The sequence below is a fragment of the Toxorhynchites rutilus genome, chromosome 3 (assembly GCF_029784135.1).
Source record: "Toxorhynchites rutilus septentrionalis strain SRP chromosome 3, ASM2978413v1, whole genome shotgun sequence".
NCBI classification, from domain to species: domain Eukaryota; kingdom Metazoa; phylum Arthropoda; class Insecta; order Diptera; family Culicidae; genus Toxorhynchites; species Toxorhynchites rutilus.
The window spans coordinates 261,795,126-261,810,554 of record NC_073746.1 but is presented as its reverse complement, the minus strand read 5'-3'; the positions used below and the strand labels follow the sequence as shown (position 1 = coordinate 261,810,554).

The 15,429-nt window shown below is 34.8% G+C and overlaps 2 protein-coding genes across 11 annotated transcripts in view; one reads left to right on the top strand and one right to left on the bottom strand.

Moving 5' to 3' along the window:
- The window catches only part of LOC129779904 (GTPase-activating Rap/Ran-GAP domain-like protein 3), a 310,243-nt gene that overhangs the window by 55,911 nt on the left and 238,903 nt on the right, over positions 1-15,429 (bottom strand). For 8 of the 10 annotated variants that reach the window (XM_055787676.1, XM_055787671.1, XM_055787669.1 and 5 more), the window contains 5 exons: positions 7,366-7,452; positions 2,212-2,293; positions 1,933-2,051; positions 786-1,017; positions 283-381 (listed from right to left, as the gene is read on the bottom strand). In XM_055787676.1, coding sequence (XP_055643651.1) covers positions 283-381; positions 786-1,017; positions 1,933-2,051; positions 2,212-2,293; positions 7,366-7,452 — 619 coding nt within the window. The remainder of the gene's footprint in view (positions 1-282; positions 382-785; positions 1,018-1,932; positions 2,052-2,211; positions 2,294-7,365; positions 7,453-15,429) is intronic. The other 2 variants (XM_055787678.1, XM_055787677.1) reach the window with 1 other exon arrangement.
- LOC129779907 (uncharacterized) lies at positions 11,105-12,429 on the top strand. The gene is made up of 2 exons (XM_055787680.1): positions 11,105-12,023; positions 12,083-12,429. Exons 1-2 carry the CDS (start codon positions 11,354-11,356, stop codon positions 12,280-12,282), a joined length of 870 nt encoding a protein of 289 aa, XP_055643655.1. The 5' UTR covers positions 11,105-11,353; the 3' UTR covers positions 12,283-12,429.

Genomic DNA, 15,429 nt, shown 5'->3' with positions numbered 1-15,429 from the left:
CTTCTTTTTTCTTTCTCGGATTTTTCTTCTCTCATCATAAACACACCATGCTAGAAATAATCTAGTCGCAAATAATAACAAACCCTGGCTATTTGTTATCAATGACAAGTCACCGAGACAATTCTTAACCTATCACATTCTGTAACACCGCATTAGTATTCCGCTGGTGGCGGCGGAGTTTTTCCGGCATAACTTTGTAAGCCGGAAAGTGATTGACTTCTCTTTGCTACGCAAAGTAGGAGTTCTTCAGATTTAATAATTTCTGCTGAACAATTTGCTTACCTTTCACGTCCAATCCGCCCCGGTATCGTTCCCAATCCTTCAAGCGTATTCTTTCCCCCAGCAGTTTGAGGAACTCGTCAAAGTCAGCACTTCCGTATTCTATGGAATAAACGTCATGCAAAGTGGACGAAATTGAATATTGATTAGAATTTTATCACCATGCTTTTGAAGTGCTATTGACTCGAGTTGGAGCTATTAACCACGCTCGGTTGGCTGTTTGACACGAATGTTACCAAAAAAATATTTTTCTCTACAGTCGAAATTTATATCAATCCCGTTGTTACATTCTACATCCCCGATGATATCTTCCATCATGTTACTGGAAAATCGTTTCACTATTTAGGATTCATTGTTTCTCCCGGCGTACACATGATTGACGTTTTCATTTCAGCTTTCGCATGAATCCCCCAACGATTATCGTGTCTGGCTCCACCTGATAGCACTCCAAATTGAGCCTATTTCTGCGAATCCGATTCTGTTCCACCCCTCATCGGAAAACTCACCATTGCTTAACATCTCGTCGTCCATCTTTTGACCAGCCTTCATGTAGACGACGCCGAATTTGAAATTAACCGACCCTTCCTGTTCCTCCAGCAGCAGGAGATCCTTCTGGATGTCAGCGGAGTACACCTCCTTCGGAGACTTGCTGGCATCCATCAGCGAGAAGTTGGAAAGGATTTGCTTCACCGTAAGCTTCTGCTGCGGGTTGTACGGTAAGGCCAGCTTTTGTGCACCCTTTTTTGGCGGGACGTAGCGATAGGAATGAAAATTGGAAGCCAGATTATTCAATCAGTAAACAGGCTGCGTAAAGGATTTGAATAAATTGTGTAGAATACGTTGACGGTTGGTTGGGCGGTAGAAGTGGATTATTGTAGCACACAGAAAGATGTGGGAATGGTTGTGGTTAGGGAACAGGATTAGAGGGAGGAATAATTGCTGCGATAATTTAAGATTACGAAATGCCAGTTTCGCTATTAACAGATCAGCATTTATGATTTCTTGAGAAAATTAAATCCTCTTAATCTCAGCATTTTCAGTCTTTTTGTGATAACTACAGAAAATTGAGTTTTTTTGTTTGTTCTATTCGATTGTAAGTTTTAATAACAATGTAAAAGGAAGTCAATAAAGAAAAAAAAAATCTTTACATTTTCGAATTCTAGAAATAGAAATTAAAATTGCGTGTAATTTTGGCTTCTTTCATATCGTTCTGGTCTTCGTTAAAGATGCAACAAGCAAAGCTAGTTCTATTACTTTTACAGATAATTTTCAATATTGGCCACGTTGAAAAGTCACAGTCAAATGCGGAAACTGAATGCAAAAATATACAGCGTGTATCACATAAGTATTTTCTTGTTAGTCATACTGTGGCTTCTAGTTCACCTTTTTGGAGTAAACCTTACAGCGAATTCCCCCAAACATGATGGCTTCAATAATGACTAGCAAATATTTGAAATCTGTTCAATATCTCTGCTTCGCTCTTTTGCGTGTGGCTTAATAGCTACTACGGATCTACCACTCATTTTTACGCGCGATTGCAAATCATTATACTGGGGGAGAGGCCATAGGAATTTGGAGCGGAAAAATAATATCTAGCTTCAGTGGAGCGGAAAGGGCGGTTTCATTATTCTGTTTGTTTCGCTATATACGTACCTGTTTCCGGAAAAGCATGACGCGGTAAAGGGGCGTACATTTGCTACCGGAATCCTGTGACACTATTGATAAAAAATAAGGATTTTTCTCCGAGTCTATCCCTACGTAGTTCTGGTGAACTGTCGATGTTGAGGATTGCAGTGAACCGTGAGAGAGAAAAAATGGCAATGAACGACAATTTTAAGTAACAGTTGGATAATAAAAAGAAATTCAATTGACATTGCGTTCGCATTTCGCGGATTCTCGGGGACTACTTCTAGTAGCGTCTATTCTACTTACGTTTTCCAAGAAAATACTTAAAATACCATCTCGTTTGATGCTCTGGATTTTCCAGGATGGGTGTGCTCGGTGAACCAAAAACCTGCGATTATTCGGCCGCGTTCAATGCGTTCAGAGATGCATGAAAATAGAAATCAACGGTTAGATATTATATCACGTAAAGAGGAAATTAAGAATGCTAAATCACGGCCCAGTCATTGATGGCAGATATGATTCCATTCAATATTATTAGGCTCTTAGTTTCCGTCCGATGATCTAATGTTTCCGCAATTAAAGGGACAAACTGATCATTGATAAGATTGAATTTGTACTGATTATAGCAATGATGGTAGATAACACTACAGGGTAACTTCGATATAACGTACATTTTACTTTCAAAATTGAGCGTTGTATCGAATTGTACGCTATATTAAAGCATAATAATGAACTCAGAAACGTAGCTTATATTAATTTATTGTGTTGCTGTTTGAGTAATAAGTAATGAATAAATTCAACTAGAAGACGAAGCCAACCTTTCTCATGATGTTTCCCTTCGTACTGTTGAATAAAGGTGTTGAAGGTACAAAACAAGCTTTAGCATCAACTACAGATAACTTATTGTTCTTTCAGAAAAAAATATTCAAAAAATTATTCCTTGGACTTTGAAAATGGTTACGTTATATCGAGAATACGTTATATCAAAGTTCCCCTGTATTACTTTGTATAATTTATCTGCGCCATCCTCGCGATTAGGCGATAATAGCTCGATGAAACGGTGTCTGTTTGAAAACAATCTTTTTTTCATCCCATCTGTTTATTTTATTAGGCTCATTTAGCAATTCAGCTGTAGAGTAGTGCGGGGCAAAGGTGCGCACCTAACTGTTGTGGTCCAATAACTCTTGAAATTGAAGCAAATAAAAGAAGGACATGACTGACAATATAATATCTGAAAAAGTCCAACATTTGAAACAGAATTCGTTTTTATTAACAAACCAGCTGACCCGGCGAACTTCGTCTCACCCACAATTGATATATTGATATAAATCGTTTCGAACACTCAAATTCCCACAGAAATTATTTGTATGTACATAATCCATACTCGCGGTATATAATTTTTTTTTGACATATAAACCTGATGCAGACTAAGACGCATCAATCCTGATACTAACTGTTTAAATCCGTTGCTCCGTTCTTGAGTTAAATCGTGAGGAACGGACACCAAATCATTTTTATTAATATAGATCAAATTTATAAATACATAGTTACCTTCACTTGACTTATTTGAAACTCATTATTGAAAAAAAAACAATATTCATTTGAAGTTCATTGTGAAAATAAAACATAAACGAAACATTACCCTTATTGAATTGAATGCATCGTGAAAATAAAAACATTTTTGATTTTAAATTAATTTTGAATTATTTTTGAGCAATTGTTTATTTTTCTTCCTCATCTTGGATTTCGGTTGTGAGGATTCCGACGCTTTGCCTTGGAGCGCTGTTGCTTCGTTGCGCTGTTGTGGGGTTCGAAGGGACAGACGATGGTTCCTCATGAAGCTAAAATCCAAATCTCTTCCAGCCAGTTTTCCAACTTGGTTGAATTCGTGCTGGAGGTTGTTGGCTTCCGCAAAATCAAACGCCAGATGACGTAAATCTTTGAGAGTCATACCTTAGAAAGCTTTGTCCAATGCTCTGCAATGGTTCGCCAGATCCGCAGACTGCTCACTCGTAAATACAGTTCTGAACCTCCCTAGGTGCTCGGTGGCACATCCCAGCAGAAGTGGAAATGTCTATAAAAAAGATTCAAATCATAAATCACCTATTGATATGAGTCTCTTCCTCAGAGCTGAGTCAGAAATACCGAGGTCTGTCGCAATCCGACGCTTCGAGACTCCCTCCCGAAGCCTCTGTCAGTCCTATTCTATCATTTCTGGAATGCATTTCTTCAAAATAGTTTTCTTCTTGCGAGCCCCTAAAAATTTGGTTGAAATTTTTTTTAAATTGTTTTGAGAGCAAAACGCTGGTGCGAACTTTTGCCCCACTAGCAATGTTTTAACTAATCGAATTCCTAAAAAAATCTCTTGAACTTTTTCACAAAAACGAATATGCACTATTATCTACTATACAATGAAGGTTTCCTTGACAATGTAATTTCGAACTTTCCAGTTATTTTAGGTAACTAAATCGTCATCCCAAAAATTGATGAAATTAACAATTAACAAAACAATGCAAAACTTCTCTTACATCATAACCTTTTGCCACTTTAATGAAATTTATCTTGTTTATATGTGTGCGCTGCTAGTATAATGATGTGTCAAACGAATACACTGTTGCCCAATGTTTATGCTCGTTTGTTTAACACGTTAAGCCCCCACCGAAATATGGGACCGACAATGAACTTTTCGTCTGGTCCGTGTCGATCCCAGTGGATCGATAAGGAACTTTTCTAAGAATCATTTGTTAATTTTGTTGTTGCCGTTCCTAATGCCGACCCTCTCCGAACCAAAACTCTACTGTGGGTCCGGTCTGATCGGCGCAAAAAAGACGTAAAATTTAGTGTCAGTCCCCAGGGACTGACGCGGGGCTTAACGTGTTAAAAAAGGCCAATGCACAATTTGCCCCGTGCGCACATTTGCCCCATGTTCCAACCAACAATATTCAAACCAAACATGAGAAATGAAAATTTTCGGAAAACACTGAAGGAAAATTGGAAAATGCGGAAAATTGAGTTTCCTTATGTTCTACAATTACATCGTGATACGTGTTGTTAGTCCATTTGATGTTTGAAGTCTATATAAATAAAAATGGATCGCCAAATGCAAAACTCGAGAAAGGAATCGTCCGATTTGAGCTGTCTTTATTTTATTATATTTTTATTTCAAACATGTATTCCATGAAACGAAGAAACGTGTTATTTCCAAGTGATTGAAGAATATTGAACGAGAATTTTGAATACGAGAATATTATAATGATGATTTTGGTAGAAGTACTAGGAAAATAGTAAAAGGAAATAGTGAAGGCTCAACGTTGAACGTTCGTTTATTAAGAAAACGTGACTGTTTGAAAACTTTCATAACAAAAAAATCCATTCTGGGCGGGACAAAATTTGCCGGGTCAGCTAGTTAAAATATAAACATTCGCCGAAGACGTCAACTTTGTATAGTTCCTGGAATATAAGACATTTTTGTATGGAGATTCCTGAAAAAATAATGTTTTACTCGTAACATTTTTGTGTGGAAATTATCGCGTTTGACATGTTCTTGACATGATTATAAATAGAAAAAAGTTAGCAGAGCATGTAGATCGCGATAATTTATACATAAAAATGTTATGATTTTTTCAGAATTTTTAAAACAAATGTTTTCGAGAAAAATGTATTTTAATTTTCAGAATATTTTTTTATTCAATGATTTTTTTTTTCAAAAATTTGTTTAATATTTTTTTAATGGAAACCTAAATAATTTTCTAGAATTAATTTTTTGATTAAAATTATGTAGGGCTGATAATTATCAGCCCTTTTTGTAAGAACCTTGAAATTTTGAGTTTTTTTTCAACTTTTTGTCGAAAAATGATTTTAAAAACTATAAGAATTTTCTGCATTTCATTCTATGACCAAAATTTTGTAGGTATCATAGTTTATGAGTTATAAATTTTAGTAAAAAGTTAAGAAATTTTTTCTGGCCTTTTTGAAAAAGTAGTCTAATTCTGCAAAGTTACTTAGCACTAAACCTACCAAGGGGGGACAAATGACTTATTTTACACTTTTACTCAAAATTTACTCGCAAATTACATTGTCACAACATAATGTGCCCACAATAATTTTCTTAAAACATACTTAGAATGTATTTTTCAGTGTTTACTCCTATCTGGTTATTTTTTTACTGAGAAATATATGTAATTTGCCCTACCTACCGCAACGGGTCATTTGACCCGTGTAAACATTCATATGATATCAGAAAGATTTGTATGTGTGGTTGTGATATAAAAACCATTGCATTACACATTGTTGCTATTGCTTTATATATTTTGTTGTATTTGTGAATGAATAGTGAATGATTAAAATTAACAAGTAACGATTCCAAGCTATTAAGGCTAAGGTGCTATTTCGTGTGTCAAAAATTTTAATTTCGTTATTTAAATAAATTTAAATTTCACTAATAGTTGTTATCCTAAAAATGTCGAAATATACAGTAGAAGTATGGTATGCCACGTTTCTCAACAAAACTATACAAATCGAGTCATTACTCACTAACTATTCATAAAGGGTCACTTGACCCGCTGTGGTAGGAATAGGTATACATGAAACATCGGTAGGTAAAGTGTTAAATGACCCATGTCTTTACACTAACAACGTTTCACTGCTATCTGAGATGGCGCTGCCAACTTCTAACACGAGTTGGCATGAAATTTGCTATTTGAAAATTTATCCACGTTCTCTAAAACCTACCTAAGTAATTTAGAAGTCACCGCTGCTATTATCTGTAGATGAATCAACATTAATTTCTCCCACGTAGCTGTACTTGGCGTATCTTAATAATTTACTACCAGTATTTTGAACCGGTGTATCCAACAAATGACCCATTAGCTGAGTGATGAGGATACTTCCGTTCATGTCACTCGAGACTAGAAAATAATTTTTGCTTCCATAAAAGCAAGAAGAAATGTTAAACGGATGACACATAATTATTTACATCACAACAGTTGGGGCAATTGTTTATTCAGTTATTTTAACGCATGATAGTGAATTGTCTTCCTTTGTCAAGTGAATGGAACGTGTGAAGAATTTGTGTTTCAATCTCAGGTCATTTTGACCGAAATTTGGAATTCGTTGCCGAACAGTAAATTGTTTCAATTGTCACCTGATGTGAACCAAAATAGGAAAAGAATGAAGCACATTGAAATTATTTATTCAGAACACTTATTTTTCACGCAAAAATATAGAAAGGCAATGGAAGAATGAAGATCGCTGTAGCTCAAATCAATTTATATACTTCCTTCTGCTAAAAATATGGTTTTAAACATGTCTCATTATATTGATGCTACTGAAAAGGCTCTTCTATCGTCTTCAGTATACAGTTTAACGCGATTGTCGAAGAATATCAACACGAAAATTAAAAAAAAAATCAAAACCAATAAGTACTTTTGAGTACGAGTTGCAGCATTCTAAGGCCCTTACCTCATCTTTTTCTGCTAACGATTCTCCATTCTCCAAACGAAACCGACGACAATTCGGGTCCAGCCCGTCGATCTCTGACTGTGGCAGCTGCAAAGATAGAACAAGACAAAACAAAAATAATTTAAGCATTCTCCATCCATTCTCTGGGGAATGTGAAAGAGAATCATCTTTCAACTAATGCGACAATTACAGTATAAATCCCTCCCCCGGTTTTACATACTCCCGCGAGAAGTTTTCAAGATGAGAACAGGTGAACTCATACAAGGTAAAACAATGTCAACTTGATTGTTTGGCGGTGAATAATTGAAAACGCTGCAGTAATTGTGCTCTCTCAGTAGTCTTCAGCTCATGGCTCCAGCTTGCGAGATGTTTCGTGTTCCGACTTTGTTCGCCATTTATCGTAAGGAAAGCGTGATTTAGAGTATGGCGGATATCGCGCCAACTCGACCAAATGTTGGCATGACCCTCTCAGAACTTAATGAAACTTTCTGGGCGTGAAGACCTTACCTAATTAAGCAGCTTGGTATACTTAGTTTTCCGAAAATTTATCTAGACTAACATATGGAAAGGGCTAAATATTATTGATCATTTTTTTTTATAAAATTTTGTTAATCGAAAATGGTAAGTTCTACAAAAAAAATGATATGGTAGAGTTTTAGAAAAAAATTGAATTTTCAGAAAAAAATACTGGAAAAATTTTTTTGAAATCCTACACTGAAAAAATCGATTTCAAAAATTAAAAGTCGATTTTTTCAAAATGGTCATCTCAGATTTTGATGAAATGGCAGATAAATGGTAGATAAAAATGTCCCCTGTAACTCTTCCATACATCGCAACTTGTGCATATCTAAGGGAAAAAAGGTTTTCTAAAAAAACATTTGGCATCGAAAAAAAATTTCGATTTTCCAAATATCCTTTATCCCTTCCTTAAAAGATGTTCGAGGATCAAAAAATCAAAACTTTGAGGCACCTCTAAATCATATCCGATCGAGCTATAACTTTGCACAGATCATTTTTTTGGACCAATAAGCAAATTGTACATGGTCGGTTTTTGAAATTCGATGATGAAATTTTTTCCAGCATAGTGTACAGTTATAGAAAAAATCAATAACAGGTAAAAATGGATTTATGGTGACCCTTGGATGCTAAAGTACAGTTTTCAGCTTGTTTTTGTAGTCAAATACAATATGTTTCAATTCAGAGAGCAACGAGAGCTCTCAAACAATAGCCATCTGCCAAAAATCTCTTGATCGGTCGGTCAGGTATCGAATAGTTGTTGTAGATTTAGGTATATATGATAATAAGAAATGGATTGTATAGATACCTAAAGAATGAGTAAAATGGCTCTGCAGTTGTTTGAAAATTACTAGTCGTGACCGACAGCAAATGTAAAGTGACAGAAAATAAATAGCATTATTTTGTTTCTGCGTAATCATCAGAATTCAACAAAGAAAAGTGTGACATTATTTAGCAACGTGAGTCAGTGATCTCCAGGATTTGCAAGGATTACAAATGCAGTGCTGATATTAACAACCCCAAGGGTCATGCCAACATCTGGTCGAGTTGGCGCGAAATCCGTCTATATTGAGTTGTACGGCTACTATTAGAAAGTAAAATTAATATATGATAGGTGCGGTAGTATTAGCAAGTGCATCAGCATTCTCATAAGTACAATGGTATCAGTTTTGGCACTTCTCCATTTACACTCTGATGCCTGCCAAAAACTGAAGCAATTTCTAACTATTGCCAACACTACCACACTCTACTCATTTACGTATCTTCTGTGTTATCGAGTTCATGACCATTTGATGGAGCTTGTGAATCTTCAATATTTTGGTTAGTTTCATCCTTATTTATACGTCGTTTTTTCTTTGGAACATACCTATTGTGCCAAAACACTGCCAAACAAGATTCACAAATTCGCATTGTATCATCCAACGGATGGGTATATCCCAGTAAACGTATTTGATGTTAACCGACGTAGTTTATTACGATTACACTTGGGATTGTTAATACCAGCACTGCATTTGTAATCCTTGCAAATCCTGCGGATCACGGATTAACTCATGTTGCTAAACAATGCCACACTTTTCTTTGTTGAATTCTGTTGTTCGCAGAAACAAAATAATGCTATTTCTTTTCCGTCACTTTACATTTGTTGCCGGTCACGAAAGCTAATTTTCAAACAACTTCAGAGCAATTTTATTCATCCTTTAGGTGTCTATACAATCCATTTCTTATTATCATATCTACAGTGACTCTTGATAGATACCTAAATCTACAACAACTATTCGATACCTGACCGACCGCTCAAGAGATTTTTGGCAGATGGCTATTGTTTGAGAGCTATCGTTGCTTTCTGAATTGAAACATATTGTATTTGACTACGAAAACAAGTTAAAAACTGTACTTTAGCATCTAAGGGTCACAATAAATCCATTTCTACCTGTTCTTGATTTTTTCTATAACTGTACACAAAAAAAAAAAAATAGAAAATTTTCAAGAAAAAATCTTGCAAAAGTTTTTGTTAGAAAAACTTTTTTACCTTGAATATGCACAAATTGCGATGTATGGAAGAATTGTAGGATACATATTTATTTACCATTTATCTACAATTTCGTCAAAATCTCAAATGATCATTTTGAGATAATCGACTTTTAGTTTTTGAAATCAAATTTTTTCAGTGTAGGATTTCAAAAAATATTTTTTCAGTATTTTTACAATTATTTTCCTAAAACTCTTCCATAGATCACTTTTTTGTAGGACTTACCATTTTTGAGTAAAAAAGTTGTATAAAATAATGATCAAAAATATTTAGCCCTTTCCATATGTAAGCCTAGATAAATTTCCGGAGAACTAAGTATGCCCAGTTACTTAATTAGGTAAGGTTTTCACGCCCAGAAAGGCTCATTACGTTCTGAGAGGGTCATGCCATAGACGAGTTGGCGCCAAATCCGTCGTATACCATTCCTATTTTGATTGAATTTCCGGGATTAGTTTTAAGAAAAACGAATTGTTTTGTCATATTTGAATTACATAAAATTATATAATATTTACCATGCTTCGGATAGGAATTCGTTCTATGAACGAAATACTGGTCGGACTCGATTATATACAATATTAGACTCGATTATATACAGTTTAAAAAATCCTTTCTTTCATATTTGGAATCTGGCTTATTTCAAGAGAAATTATAATATTTCAACGTTAATGTGAAAATTTATTGACTATCAATAGTAGGCATAAAATATATGTAAACAAATAAAAAATAGTTTTTTGATTCGATTATACACAGTGAAAAGAATGTATATAATCGAGTCCGTCCTATAATAGTATGAGTGGTTCAATCCGTATGATTAAATTTTTAGGATAAGCAGTTCAACATTGAGAAAAAGTGTTTATTCCGTAAGGAATTTTAAAACAAAGATCTCTGTGATTAGGGATTATGCCAGAAGCTTTGCAATACTTAAACCAAACAAATCTCATGATAATATATTTGCAACGAGCAAAAAACGAAACGTAACAAATTTGACCTTCGCGGCGGTTATCAAACTTTTAGAAAATAAATATCCATATGAGATCTTCCCATCGCGCCCGGCCACGGGTCAGACAGAGTGCTTCAATTGATTCACTGATTATTAATTGCATTTGATTGAATCTTGATTTTCTCCCGTTCTGTTCGCCCGTGGATTGATATAAAAGGCACTGCATTCGATTAGCTCTGCCTTTATTTGTGGAGTATCGTCACCGCGCGAATAATTGTGAACAGTTGAACGTGCGCGCGGATTCTAGTAAAGTAAAATCGAAACAGCAAAAAATAGTTTAGACAATTACGTATAAGTTTTATCTGTTGGACCTACCACTGGCTGTGATAACGACGGTGAACTTGGTCTGGTTTACAGGTCATCTGCTTAGTGTGACTCCCAACCCTTCTGGGAAGGGTAGGAAAGAGTTGTGAAAATTCGGTGGGGAAGTGTGTTGATCGAGAATGTTTTTTTCCTGGACGGTTCATCGGGACAAGTCTCTACGTGAGGTCAAAATCGGTCAGAGTGAAATAGTTGCTATCGAAAACAGAGCAAACCTTTCTCGGCACATGATGTGGGGAGTTTATTTGCTTCTGTTGCTCAAATTCACAGTGGGACTGCTGCCGGTTAGTGACGGATTCGATAGCAGAGACGTGAGCTCCTCATTAGAGGAGACTATAATAAAGTATGACAATAATCTAAACGGAACACATTACAAAACGATGAGCGACAGGCAGATTGTGGACGTTCATCGAAGGAACTTCGATCCGGATGATTTGAAGGCAACTTACACTAGCAACAGTCATCCCCGGTTTGATCAGCATCCATTTCACTGTTCGGCGTGCCAGTTTAGGAGTATTTTCGCGAAGGCTTCGCTGAAATCCATCAAAGCACATGTGCTGCTGAAGTTAGGATTCGAGTACCCACCGAATCAAACCAACTATCCCAAAGTGCCTGACAACATCTTACGAAGCTTCAACGATAAGATTGATTACAATCAGAATCCGAGAATGAGTGAAGCAGGAGATAGCCAGTATATGGGGGATGATCCAAGAGTGGTCGACGAACAGGATGGGATCGACAATGATTCTGATTATTACCAAATAACAAATAAAATTTTCATTCTTCCCAATCGTAAGTTTCTTCCAAGTATTAATCAATTCTTTTTGTTTTTTCTTCTGTATATTCTACAGGAATCAAACCCTTGCGTCATCGATTCGTTTTTTATTCTAGTAAACATATTTCTCACCACACACCACACACCCATAACCATATTTTGATTTTCAGCTTTGGACGACTGGATTTGAAGAAAATGTTCATACATTTTACATTGAACTTGTTGATTTTTTTTTCAGAAGTACTTACAACGGATAACTTCCCATTGTGTATTTAGCTAGATAATTTATCCGAAGGATCGTTGGTTCAGGATTGATAGCATGAATACATAGTTTAACATGGTGAAATGAATATAAAGTTTAGTGTTATTATTGTATTAAGAAAAAAGAATGGAACAAATAATAAACGCCGATTTTTTTTGTTATATCACACTTTTTATCGAGTAGTCCTGCACAACGGCGAAAATAGTTGAGTTCGATCAGATGAATTAGTTTTGTTTTCGTTTGAATAATCGATTTTAGTATAATTCAGCCAAACCATGCCAAACCAATATAGTGGTTTTCATGAAAATTGGTAGTTTTGTTTCTTAAATATTAAACTCGTATTTTTTTCATTAGGATGGCCGAAAAATCTAAATTTTGCCCTATTTTCCAAAAAAAAATTTTTTTTTCAAAAATTCAGAACTTTTGAACTATTGGATCGATTCTGATGATCAATATATCAAATTGAAGCCAATTTAATTAAAGCCAAAATTAAAGAGGGCGCAATATTCTTCATACTTTTTCTTGAAAGGTGAGGATTTTTACATAAAGTTGTGGACAAAGCGTTAAGACCACTGCTCAAGCAAAAAAAAATCAAAAATTTCAAAACTTTGATAAAAAATAACCCAATCCAGTGCTTTAATCCATTTATAATAATTTATTTGCATTGTTCAAAGAAATTTATAACATCTGTAGTTAAAACAATAGTCATTCATTAAAGAATTCGTTTCAAACATACTTAACAACTAAAATAACGTAACGTTTTAAAGTTCATGGCAAAAAAAAGAAAACCCGAAAATTAATACCGTTTCTAGGGTTAGTACTTGGTCGTGTAACCTTTAGCGCTATTCCACCAGCTTTTAGCACGTGGTGACCGGGATGACGTAACAACAAGTATGCTTAAAAAGCATTTTTTAATGAATGACTATTGGTTTAACTACAGATGTTAATATTTTTATTTGAACAATGCACATAAATTATTATAAATGGATTGGAGAACTGAATTGGAATATTTTTTCTCAACGTTTTGTCACTTTTTTTTTGGTTGAGCAGTGGTCTTAATGTTCTGTCCGACACTGTATGTTCCATCGATCAGTGGAAATATATTGTTCATAAGTGATTTCAATCAAATTGCGTTATTGGAGCTAGAAACCATTTTTCAAACTCCATTGATGGGTATTTTTTACAGTCACGAAGGTAACAGTATTTTGATCTATTTGATATGCTACATAGTATTTTTTCTGTATATTCTTTGCATTCAATGTCAAAGGAATATTTTTTGAGACTACGAAGCATAAGGTCTACATTTTTATGGATTGTATATTACAAACACAAACGTTATGAGTTAGTGCAATTTGCAATGGTTCGGAGGAATTGATGCAAAAGATCTAAATCTAATTTTGCAATTTGGATTTCCAGCAATGACGTTATTTTTTTTTTAACTATCAGTAACTATATTTTTATTTATTTTATTCTTTATTTACATATATTAGTTTACAAACTTATCTTAGAGATGCATACATTCAATTGTATTACCCATACAATCATGATGTTAATGTGAAGTTCAAAATCATCTATCCATATTTTCCATCCTTAAGGTGAAGGTGGAAGCTAGCCACAAATGACTGCCACAATGGCGCTCATTTCTTTCATTTCCTCCCTCACCCCTCGCCCGAAAATCAATAATTTTGCGAAACAGTGTGAAGAAAATGATCCTTTTCGCACACTTCCCATCAAGTTAATCAACCAAATTCTAATCGATTACTCACAAAATGTTGAATTTTATCTGCTGTCGCACTGTATAGTGAAAAACGTCGAAAAACTCGAGCAAGTGCTCTGAAAGTTAAATTTTAGTTTTTAAATCTTCGGCAATTGTTCTGTTTGTATTGGTGAAAGCATCGTTATTTTTTCGACACTGATGCCAGACAACATCATCGAAACAGCTATAAAAACCACTCAATAAAATGTTATTCCTGAGTCATAGCGTTTCATGTCATGAAAATCAATAGAATAAAATTATGTTGATATCAATACAATTATTATTTTAACGTTTAATGGGTCTATAATGTAAGTTTTAGCAGCTTTAACATTGAGAAGAAAATTGTATTGCAGAGCTCGGAACACTGCCACGGCTGCCTATGCTTTCAAAACCAGTAAACGGAAAAGTATTACATTCAATCAAAATTAAGGCTCTCCAACGTGAATATGTGAAAACAATACGATCAACGAAAGGAAATATCAAAGAATTATCAACATCGAGTTACTATGCGGAAGAACTTGCTAATACCAAAAGAGCCCCAATTCGCATGTGTTATAAATTTGCTCATGTTACGCTCGCGTATAATCAGAATTTTACTTCATATGCAAATGCACCTTCTATATATATTTGTATTTGCAATTGTTCATCGGAACACATCGTTCATACATTTCACTTTAGTATTGCATTGTTATTTTTTTTTCAAAAGTATTCAAAGACTCGTGTCAATGAAGCGCCACACAGTCTGATAAGTGAATTGATCTATTTACGTGTGCTTTGCTCTTCTCTCACAAACACTATTACCCCATTTTTACTCGTGGGTTTACCTATACTACTACAATGGCAAGCTTCCACCTTCACCTTAACAAAAATTAAGAAATTTGTTAAAGTGTTTTTCAAATACCTTCTTGTTATCCCATCGTCTCTCTCTAATATGCGTTTTGAAACAAAATAGGTTGGCATTTTTATAATTATTCATATTGTAAAAAAACGTTTCTGCTACTAGCCATAATGCACTTTTTGCTTTAAAGTTATTTTTTTTTATTCCTGTGTATAGCATATCTTCCGGTGAATCTAAGACTTGTTGCAGTTTCGTTTTGACAATGTTAGACATCCAATTCCATACATTCCTCGAAAATTTACATTCTTTGATTCTATGGAAATTTGTATCTTCCTCACCACAAACATCACATAGATTATTTTCAACATTAGCAAAATTATGATTTTTCATTTTAACTCTGTTAGGAAACGAATCATTGAATACATCATACAATAATGACCTCGCCTGAGTAGATGTAAAGTTCTTGGATAAATTTTCCCAAATAACTTCCCATGGAAGATTCGGAAATTTTTGCTCGATTTTCACATCAATTGCTTTCTTTGTAAGTAGATAATTATAGATTGCCTT